The sequence below is a fragment of the Syngnathus floridae genome, chromosome 21, assembly GCF_059516105.1.
Source record: "Syngnathus floridae isolate MCC-2025c chromosome 21, RoL_Sflo_1.0, whole genome shotgun sequence".
Taxonomy (NCBI): Eukaryota; Metazoa; Chordata; class Actinopteri; order Syngnathiformes; family Syngnathidae; genus Syngnathus; species Syngnathus floridae.
Window position 1 is genome coordinate 903,496 of NC_142433.1, and position 11,843 is coordinate 915,338.

At 41.3% G+C, this 11,843-nt stretch overlaps 1 protein-coding gene across 5 annotated transcripts in view; it reads left to right on the plus strand.

Annotated features, from left to right (window-relative positions):
- rbms3 (RNA binding motif, single stranded interacting protein) overlaps positions 1-4,652 on the plus strand; it is a 166,440-nt gene extending 161,788 nt beyond the window's left edge. For 4 of the 5 annotated variants that reach the window (XM_088365121.1, XM_088365122.1, XM_088365116.1 and 1 more), the window contains 2 exons: positions 4,053-4,113; positions 4,213-4,652. In XM_088365121.1, the coding sequence (XP_088221247.1) occupies positions 4,053-4,074 (22 nt within the window). In that variant the 3' untranslated portion in view covers positions 4,075-4,113; positions 4,213-4,652. The remainder of the gene's footprint in view (positions 1-4,052; positions 4,114-4,212) is intronic. The other variant, XM_088365119.1, reaches the window with a different exon arrangement.
- The last annotated feature ends 7,191 nt before the right edge of the window (positions 4,653-11,843 follow it).

Genomic DNA, 11,843 nt, shown 5'->3' on the forward strand with positions numbered 1-11,843 from the left:
ACATGCATCATTTTGGCTAATGGAGAATCAATGCGGGGAAAGAGGCATGGGTTTGCTCCTAGTACACATTTATTATAGTTCCCCATAGAGCTGAAATATGAGCGAGCTAAACAAACAGAAGTGGCGTTTTCTTAATGGCGCGCCGTCCGGGTGCTTGCTGCAAATTGTGTCTCATTTCCATCCGTTTGTGGCCTCATCCTAAAGGCACCATCAGCATCACCGGTGCATCGTTTGAACCCTGTTCAGGCAATTGACGCTGGAGTCAGTCGCTGGCTTGTCTTTCAAATGTGTACACTCACTGCCCTCTGCAGGTGGACAATTTGCATTCAAGGGTGTGTGGATGCGTCCAAAATCATCTCATTGCAATTGTTTTTCTCGTATGTTAGTCTTACACTAAAATAAAAGTAACACTAAAATGAACTGCTGGAAGGCTGCCACACACGATGGCTCCAGGGAAGGAAAACAAAACAAAAAAATCGACTGTCGCTTTAGCCAGATTGTGCTGAGCAGCCAGGACAATGACAACATTTTTTGCAGTTCAATGTTGCTCGTGACGCTTTTTAATTTTCCTGGTACTCTAATGTGGTGACAAGTAAAAAATACACAAATATCAAGCGTCATGGTGCTTTTCAGTCCAAGCATATTTAAGGGGAGGGCAGTGCCCCCACAGATCCTCTTCTAGCTCCGCCAGTGGGGTTTGTTGACGATATCCTGCAGTAATGACCCTCATTTGTTTATCACATCAAGCCTTTATGTACTTTAGAACGATGCTACCGGAAACATGCAGTAAACGTTGGCAAATGAAATCTAGGACAACCCTAACTGGATGTTCTGCGCATGTATATACTGAGATATTTGTTTAGAACATAAAAAAAAAGAAAAAAAGGTGTTGTATCATCATCCTGTTTTGCCCTCACAGTTTTAAAATGATGTGCTATTTTTTTTCTTTTCCGTCTGTCACTCCTCTCTCAGAATCTCTTCAGCTCTCCTTAAGTGCGTTAAGTGCGTCACTCTCAATGCACACGAGGCTGCTCCTATTCCTTCACTTACTTTCACCATCGGGTGGAAGCGAGAGTCGTGGTTCAATAACTCATCACATGCCAGGCTAATACACACACACACACACACACACACACTCGCATAATGCAGCAAGAAAATTGCTCCGAGTGCCCTGGCCAAAACACACACACGCACACGCATACAACCAAAACCCAGCAAGAACAGGGACCTCCTGCTTTTTAATTGATGCTTCGGTTGACTTTTGATGAAAGCTATTGATTGGCCACACAGGGCTCGGAGCGCAGTCATGAGTTAAATCAGCTCCTTGAGAAATACACCATGCATCAATCACTAGGAAAAAGGCTGACCAGGTTGTTGTTATGAAGCGCCGTAGGTAGAAGAGGAAAAAAAAAAAAAGAGAAAAGAGAAAACTGCTACTTGGACAGCAGAGCGACTTTTGTTTTCTGTTGCTTTCTATTGCTTTTTATTTTGGTTTTTTTACTTGACTTGTCTTCAGCACCAGGCAGGCAGGCGGGCAGGCGGGCAGGACGTGTTCACGCCTCGCACATGCTGCTCAGTGTGTGTGATCTTTGAGAAGCTATCTGTACATCTGTGGATGTGAACTTGGATTTAATGAGTCTTTTTTTTCTCTCTCTGATGAAGCTTTCAATTAAAAAAAAACTGTCAAAAAGCACCAAAGACTGCTGTTATCATTCAATTTGCATCATGTGGGTATTTATGGAGGCATTCATTATGCAAACAACTCCCGCCATTCTCATCTCTGAGGACCACGTGGTATCTTTTCCATATCTGCAGTGGAAGCCCCGTTATTATGGCTGTGCTTGATGGCACCTGCTACACGCTTGACCTTGTATCTCAACATCCGACTCATAATTACAGCCTTGGCAAATGGAGCCCCCCCCCCCCCCCCCCCTCCTTGATGGGATTACCCCCGATCACAGCTCAAGCGTACTTGATTGGGCGTAAAGTGGTCATAATCAAAGATGGAGGAGCATCCCGGTGGTTGGGGAGCCAATCGATGGCAATCAATCTTCCTCTTCACTCTTATTTAAGCCCAATCAATCGGCGTCCTTGTCACCAGCCGGAGACGCCTGTACAGTCGATACGGGCGGATGCAGTCGCCGCTCGCTCGCTCCCTCGCTCGCCTGAGAGCTTCTTCCCCCAGCAAGATGAAAGTAATGAGGGGGCCTCTTTCAGACGAAGGACATCTTAATAGGGAACAATTGACTCCTTGGAATGATTGAATGAATGTGTACATGCTCTCAAACGTGTCAGGATAGAAGGAAGACGTATCTTGAGCCAGCACAATCGTGATGCCTTGATCACCAACGATCTGGTTCTTTGAAGCCAAACAACCTCCTCGAGATATATATAGATATATATATAGATATATATATCTATATATATGTATATACTTGAGACCAGAAACGTGCGGCAATGACTACCAATCAGCAATTTAAACACTTTCAAGTACATCGAGGTATCATATGGTGTTTTATTAGAGAGATGCACGCCTCTAATAACTCTATATCTACGTATATAGCGATATATACTAGATATAGATATTTCTAATACTATAGTGAATAGTGAACACTTAAACAGATCACACCTCATGTAATACGATACGTATATCGAATCGCCTTTTACCGTCTATTACTGTCTTTTAAATGTTCTCTTTTTTAAATGTATTAAACATGTTATGTTCAAGAGCCTCTGAAATGCATAGATCAGCAAGAGCCCGTATCTGTCAGTTTCATGCCCTTGTCAACTCCTACTAATCTTTCCATATCCCTCTCTTGCTGTCTTCTCAACGACATGGCTTTAGAACGTGAGATAAGGCAGTGAAATTCCCCAAATTCCGTCTCACTCCTCTGGAGCCTAATAGCTGTTTTATCAGGTTCTCGAGATGTAGCAGAGCAGAGCACCACAAGGGTGCAGCATACCAACACTGATGTTATCTTTGGGTCGAGCTGAAAACAGAACACGCCGCACTCCAACCGCAGCTGGATACAGATCAGGAACATCTCCACGTCAAGCGTTTGCCATCTGCTGAATGCTTCTATTGATTGAGAAGGAAATGCGTACCTACGTATACCCTCCTTCCTTGCTGTACAAATACGACAATCGACTTGTACGTGCGTAGGATTAACAAACCGAGAAGCTGGTGTTACAAACTGAGCTGATGGCAAATCTTGGCTGAAGCTTTTACTAGTAGATGAAGACACCTACATCCCATACTTGTCTGAGCTTGTCGGTTAGAAGATGTATTATGCATGCACATGTAATGTACCGTATACATTATATATGTAAATACATACATATATAAGTGTATGTATCTTTATATATGCGTGTGTGTGTGTATTTGTGGAACTTCCGTGTGCGCCTCAAGCACTTTTTTAGATTCAATCAACAATCTGCGGTAGTCAGCAAGCAAACAGACACCTGGTGCTCCCTTATTAGCTTATACAGCACTAAAAGAGTCATAATTAACCAAAGTGGGACTCTGCATTGCCGTGCTCGACATATAAATGAAACGCACAAGTCTTTTCAGGCCTGCTTTACGAGTCACCTCCATATGCGTGTATTATATTTAAACTATAGTATATGCAGAAGTGAATGGTCTCCATTTTCAGTCTTTCAGAAACATTTCTGTGACCCTTTCTAGCCTCGTGCACGTCAACAACATTTGAGTAAATATTCTGAGAGCCCCTGGTTCACATCAGGCAATGCTTTTTGAGAGAAGAAAAAAACAAAACTGGTGAATGATATGCTTTCACAGATAAAATTAATGCTTGTGAAAATTGCAACTCTGGGCAACTGTCAATTTTACCAGAGCACAATGATTTATAGCTCTTGCACTCTCTCACACACAAACACTCTAAATAAATGAAGAATGCCAGGTGTGGGTATATATAAGTACATATATGTATATGTGGATGGATATGTATACTACGTATACTATATGTACATGTATGTATAGGTATATGTATGTATACTATAAGTAGATCTGTACATACATTTCTATCTTAAAGGTCAGCTCTGTCCATCTGTTAGCACTGCCATAAGGGAGAGAAGAGTAATGATGATTCCAAGGTACCATGACTGAAATAGTATTTTTGAAGTTTTTCTTGAAGTGGAGAGTCCAAAGTGTTCTTTTTTTTTCTGCTTGTCTGTCCGTCGCCACTTCTCAAGATGACAAACGATCAAGACACGTCGTGGCCCGCATCAACAATGCATTGCCTGCGGCAACGCACTCGCTCAAATCTCAGCTCCATTCACCATTTTCCTATGATGGATCACCGACGGTGCGTTGCAGGGATCAGGAGCACGGCCAAGTGCGTATTGAATGCTATACTGACATTAGTGGAACAATTGTTTCCCAGGAGGCAGCACGGGAGGTATTGTTGTTCCCCAGGTGGCAAAGTGTGCCAAAAGCCCAGTGAGGTGATCATGAAAGCGACACCTTGTGACTTTGATGTTAATGTCCTTCTTTCTGTCAGCCACTGCTTTGTAACCAATTGGACTTGCTCAAAAGATATTGTTTGAAATGTCACCATGCACACTTCAGACTCCTTTTTTTGTCTATTCTTTACGGAATTGTCTTCTGAAGCTGAGTAAATCATTTGTAGCCATTTTTTTGTATTGGTTGAGCTAAAAAAAGGAAAAAAAACAATAGCAAAGTGTGTAAACTTGATGCTACTATTCCAGCAGATCCGCATACACTGACCTTTTGTCTCTTTCCCATCAAGCCGAAACGCTAACAGGAAATGATAATAATAGCGTTGGCATTGTTTCTAAATTTCAAATTGAGAGGCGACGGAGCACCATGAATGTATCCAACGATAAATTAAGTTAGCATGCATGGTCACCGTTTGGCTTTTTTTTTAAAAATATTTATTTATTTGCATTATTGCTTTTGATAGCTGCATATTTGAACTTGTCGTGCAGGAAAAAATCTAATTCAAAATGTTAGCTGCTTGTGTGAATTTCATTCCTCACAATAGGTTGGATGTAGTCCATCAGATGCGGAGTGAGTTTCAAATAGTTCACTGCTACCACCGGGTGAAAGTGATGTGAGCTACGGCAACAATGAGAAGCCGGTAAATAGTTCCGTAATAAAACACGGGAGACTCAACATGCTCCGGGGGCTGACCTGGCACGCCGCTCGTGCAGATTTGTGAAACTGTGATGGGAACACTGCTATAGATTTGTAAGGCCATAAAATAAAAAAGCTCTAGCTTCTGGAAAATCTAATGGCCTCCGAGTGTGAGCTCCATGTGCTAAATCAGACAAACAGCCAGGGAAGAAAAGATGAGGACGCATCTGTTCTTTTAAACTCGTTGGCCTGTCCATCAAAAGTTGGTTCAAAAATATTGGCTCATTAAAATTAGAATCAGGAGATATTCTAATTAGAATGAATTCAAGCTGTTGAAGAAAATATATGCAAATGATCATGATGTTTGTTTTTATTGTTGGTTTTTCGGTGTACCTTGTTCAATGTTGTTTTTTGTTTCCACTTTGGTCGTCTGCATTGTTCCTCGTGTCGATCAATCAGCGTCCACCAGTCACTCAGTTAAATTTTTCTTTGGCTTTTCTTTGTTACTTTTCGTCTTGTTTGTTTATCCTTTGGTATGAGTCTTCCTTGTGCCTTTTGTTTTCTTTGCTTTTTTTTTTTTCCCCAAGGTTCATGCTTCCTGCATCCCTACACTTTGGTTTTTGGTCTTTTGTTCCAACTTGATCACATAATCCTGCTTCACTTTCTGTTAACTAGGGCATGCGACCAACAACAAAAACTAACTTAGCAACTTTTCCAAGTCAAAACTCATTAATGCCAACTTGGATCATCAAAACACTTCAATAACAATCCGTAAACATGAAGACATCAAAATTCTCAGCATCTCAGGTAAGTATTTACTTAAATATTTCTTTTTGTTGTCATGTCATGAATAAATATTTCTAATACAGTTAATGAGTATATTCAGTGTTATTTTAAAAATAGCATTGAAAATATGATTTCTCTGCCTGCAATTTTTGCCCTAAAATAACACATTCTATTTGTTCCTGTTCTCCATATCAGGTTCCAGTGTTTTGACAGCATGGGAAGAGAATGGCGCCTATATGACAGAAGTCATGCCCTCCCTTGCACGAGTAACAATGGCCATGATGGTGGACTGGACTTGGTTGAGGCCATCAAGCAGGGGGAAATAGCCTACTATAAATACATTACAAGGGCTGTGTCGGAGTCTACGTCCACTTGGCCGTCCGTCCTGGATTTGAGACTCTCCCAAAATGTAAGCAAAGGAAATAAATGATGTGTGGCACATGTGCAGCACACATAATTACATACATAAATAGCGTCGGCACAGCTGAAATGGATACCTCTCGAGCTGTGTTTCCTCCTCGAGGCCAAATGTTTTGGAATCTCTCCAGAATGATGCCGCATTACACGTGTTATGTCTGCGGCAGACCAAAATCATGCTCCGCTACAAAAGAAATCTAAGAGGGGCTTGAACTTTCTTTCGTAAGTACTTCCATGTCATTTATTAATGCTGCGTGCGTGTGCGGAAGCAGGTCAGCATCTTTCCATGTACATATTTGCCCGGTTGAGGCCCAACTCTTTCATTAGTGAGCCATAAATGTGTTTACAAATGGACGCCACTGAAATGTTGGTCTTCCTGAAGAAAACGAAAGTGTTAAGTTAAGGGTTAGCTTTTAGTGTTTTGGCTCTGCGTAATATTCTGAAGCCATGGAAAGTGTGTGTGCGTGTGCCGTCTTAGTAAAAACCAAACAGAATCGGTTCGGTTACCATGGTATCAGCTGGACAACAGGGGTACACAGTAGGGAAGATTAAGATGTGCAAACTGGAGCTGGCTCACGCTGTGTGATGTTACCGTTCCAGAACATTCCTTTTTCCAGGGAAGTATAGAAAACTTCAAGAGGGATTGAAATAAACAAGAGCCAAAAGGGAGAGGCATGGAAAGAGTCGTGGTGATATAACATATGTATGTCTGGACACCGTTGGCAGGCAGCTGCTCCCAAAGACATCTGGAGACCTCATTAGGCAACAAAAAAATGGCCTCACCCTGGAGTGTCTATTATAGTTGATAGAAATACAATCACTGCGCTGATAGGAAGACAACAAGGGAGTCTCAGATAGTACATCATATTCTTTTACAGCATTTCTGTTTATTTGATCAACCCAGAGTTCAGAGCAGAATGTTGTTTATGGCAAATGCACTGATTGAATGTTTTGGTAAGACTCAGAGTGAAAATTCTTTTTGGCCTATATATATTATTTTGTTTTTCAAGGGAGGTTTATAGTCGTCTAAACTATTCTTTCGAAATACCTTACATAGTTGCGCACTCCACTTTCCTCTTTTAGTGCACTATAAATTGTCTCCAGCACAATAGGCCCACAAAAAAAAAAAAAAAAGCTTGTAATTTTCTGGTTGATCTCAGGTGACCAAACTGTGGCCAGAAGTAGCAGCGGCACTTTTCCTGTGCATACAATACAACAACAAGCAGCTGCCACCATCATTGTTCTTGCCCTCGGGCCAGCGGTCTGATTATGCAAACAGAACGGGGGTCAATCGGGAAATCTCATCTCGATAACGACAGCTAGAGCGGCACGTATCCACTGCGTGCACCCTCTTTTCCTTATCAGATTGGAAACGTCGAGCTGTCGCTAGCGAGGTCTCGGTGGAGGGAGGGAAAGGAAACCTCACCTGGCTTCGCAGCTGCGCATGAAACAAAGAGCTTACACAGCAACCTGGGGTAGATACAGTAAGTTGAGCCAGAATAGCATTGCCTTTTAATGAAGCTGGATCACGCTGGCTGCTTTAAAAAAATACAACTGCAGGAAGGTGTATTTCCTCTGCAGAATTGGAGGAAAAGCTCAAGCATTCAGCAAAAGGCCTGTTGAAGTAAGACACAAGCTCTTAATTGAGAATGATTGCCGTACATTAACTCTGACATTTATTTTTTCTTTGTCACAATTTTTAACAGTCCCCAGCTGCCTGAATACAAATGAAAACTGCTGGGTCAAAAATGAGCCAATTTCCCGACCATTTTTTTGTTGTCTAGTAGGGCACTGCCACATTTGCCCCGAAAGCAAACTCACGACTGGCTCCATTTAAGGTCAGTTGGGGATACAGTGGCCGTTTCAAAGTAGTTCATCGCAGGCCAATTTATATTATACATATTATGTTTGTATTGAATTTCTTTATATTTCCTACCAGTGTTAACGTTGTAAAAAATAAACAGCAAATGTATCTCCAATGGATGTTTCAGATTCGACTCGTTGATGAAAAGAAATGCGAAACTCCAAAGGTCTATTTTTCCTCAACTATCTAAATCATCACGTTATCAGGAGAAGTTGATGGGAGTACTCTCCTTAAGGACTTTCCTCTGCAAGGGAGCTGGCAGTGGCTCTGTTTGGATAAACACGCTCAGATCTGGCAGAGCGAGATAGTGCCGACTTTACACGTAATTCACTGGCTTTGATGAATACGTGTGAAATTGATGCCTTTGTGCAAATGGGAAAAACATATCACATTTGGGACACGTCATTGCTTTTGCTTCATTACCTGGTATTGGCTAACTTCTTTTTCGAGGATTTCAGCACACAATGAATCTAAATTTTAAATCAAGCTGCACATATGAATCAAATAAATCGTTTCCTGAAATACTTGATATGCTGCGTAGCTTTCCTCGAATGGAGCGGACCAAGAATATTTAGCGCTATCCTTTGTTGAATTAATGTTAGTTTTAGGATTCGATCCTGCATGGAACACCGAGCGCATGGCTCTGTTTCGATTTGTGGTTCTTATCAGTGTTGGGTCACGGTGGTATTTCCTGTCTCTAACAAGAGCAGAAGGTGGCACAGGATGAGAGCTACTTCCTTTGTTGGCACACCCAACCTGCACCCACTGGATGCATCCACTCGCCTCTGCAGTGCCTGCTGACAGCTTGCCCGTAGTTTTATTTCATTGCGCTGAGGTCAAACGGGCTTAGCTCGAAGAAGTTCTACTGATGTTGTTTCTCTCTGGATGGATCTTTACCCTGGTTTATATGCGTTTGTTTTGCGAAGGGCAGACTGGGTGGGGCTGCTGTGACATTGTATATTCCACTTTTTTCTTTTTTTCATACTGTATATATACGTATGATTCATCTCAATCTTGAGCACATGTGCCCCGTTGGTGGATCTCATGGTAGAAAATGTGCAGATGTGGTCCAAATGAATACAAGCAGCTGTTGCAAGCAGGGAGGGAGGGCTCAGCCATCAAACACTGGGATGCTGTATATTTATTAGAAGTGGCTTCCTTGGGGAACCATGATCACTGGGTTTGCTCTGCGAATGTATTTGGACCATAGCCGCTTGTGTGTATTTTGCAAGATGACTTGTTTTTGAATCCACCCATTCTCGCTCCCATAATGAGTCAAGTGGAAATTGACATTTGCATTCAGACCACCGCCTACAAATGCAACACATGATTTGTTTTTTTATCATCATTCACTTCATTTATCATTATCAAACAGACCTCTCGCCTGTTGAAATGAAATTCAAGGCCACTGATAATCATCTCCAAATCATTTGGAGATGTGTAATTAACAAAACATTTGTTGGATATTTACTGAGAGATATTTCATGAAGAGAAGATATGAGATGTTAAAATTGTGTATATTTTCAAATGTTACCAGATTCAAATTCCAATGAAGCCGTTTGGCTGGCACAAAAGCCGAATTTAAACCTGTTAATATTTTTGATGTACTTTTTCTCCAGAGTAACATGATTTCTGTGATTAATCCTGTTATAAAAACTGTTGCTGACTGTTTATTTCTGGCAATTACAGAGTGCAAAATTGCAGCTGTAATTATTTTCCTGCAGATGTAACTTGAATGCAGTGAAACATTTGTAACTCTGCCACACTGGGACAACCTCATTGCTTACTCCTATTGAAGCATTTTATTGAGGGTAAGTAATAATTACATTTTCTTTTGGCAAAAATATTCTTCTCTCTGTAATTTGGGTTTTGCGAATGGTATGATCATCGTCTTCGTCGTTTGCTGGCCACAGACCAATGAGAGAACATACTTGTTAGTGTGTGTGTGGTACTTTTGAACAGATGCCAATCATCAACTTTTGATGTAAAGGAAAATGAAAAGACAAATGAATAATTGTTTTGGACATTTGAATTGAATCAATCAATCTTGGGCAGGAAATTTGAAGTGCACATTCACATGAACTTGAGTGAGAAACAGGATGCTTTCCTATTACACAAAATGGTGCTGGGAATACTTGCTCACCATGTTGGCCCGCTTTCCAGAACAAGTTTTGGCAAAGTTGCGCCCATTAATCATGTTCACTCGTCCCCAAACAATAGCGCCAAAATTGTCCTGATCTTGTAGCTTGTAACCTTTCACAACTTTGAATATTAACTTTCCCTTCTTTGTCATGTTATGCGTGGAGTTAGAAGACAGAGAGAGTTTGTCGCTGTTAGAATAAGCCATTGTGCATCAGGAAAAGCGCACTAATTCACTGTGTGGGTGAGATTGTGTAAGACCCGCTAGCTGCCCTTTTAAGAATCTTCTGTGTGTTGGAAAAGTGTGTGCAGAAACAAAAATCCAAAGTTGGTGCTATGCTAGAGATCATTATAGATTGACAGCAACGTGGATGGACATGAGTCAATCCATCTGTTTGTTTTGTGTGCTTCCAGAGATCAAATGCAAATTCATCTTTCTCGGCACTCTTTTGCAGAAATGTTGAAAGCTCGCAACCTGCATTGAGTGCTGTCAAGGTTTTTGACATCAGTTTGAAAGAAAGACTAAAAAAAACAAAAATGTTGACAAATAATCCTTTGTCACTCTCAGACATTTAATTATCTTCATAAAAAAATAGATAAAGCTGGTTCCTAATACTGTCGCTGAGGTGACATTTTCCTCAACAAAATTACAAAGAAAAGGGAAATGATATTTTCTGTGCCAATATGTTGGAGGGATTTGAAAACTTTGCTGAAACAAATAGGGCAGAAGTAACTCCAAAAATCTGATCAAACACGATTTTGTTGCCATCCTTCCAGGAGGGAATTTAAAGGTTAAGCAAAAACAAATGTGTGTCTACTGCACTATGTAAAGAATATTATGTATGTAGACAACACAACTCTGGAATTTCAGCATGGGTTTTTTTTGGATCAAATGTAATCAAGCCGTACTTGTTTGCCATCAGAATTATCTCAAGGCATGTGTCCAGAGATTTGTCATCAAGTTTCTCTGTTTGCTTTTGCACTCAAGCAAAGAAGCTTAGTGGGAATGCCAAGCACCTGCTATTGAACATAATACCACTCAGGATGTTTGTCTCACTTTTGTTTATCTGTGTTTGTGCAATGAGGTGGAAACACATTTCAAAGGCACAACAACGGGAAAGAGAAAGGCATTTGAGAAGCACACATAGAAAGGTGCCGAGTGAGTAAGTGTCGCCTGTTTGTTGTTGTAACTGACCCGATGAAGCTAATAAGTTAGTTTGAGGTTAGCGAGAAGGAGGTGGTTGTGATTTTATGAGGGAATGGTTGTTTTGGGCTCACAGTGCAGCCGGATCTCCACCTTGTGGCTTGGACACCATCTTGCAGTGCTAAACTCCTGCCTGGCAGACACGCTAGAGCGAGCAGGACACGCACACACCCTACGGCCCACACACGCATTCCCTAGCAACTAATGTAGAAACAGTGAAAGAAGTGATTTTCATGTGCCCTGCGTGGTGTTTTCGACAAAAGTGCTCACCAGAATCGATAGAAAAGTTGTTTAATAAAAAATGAGTGAGCCAGCAC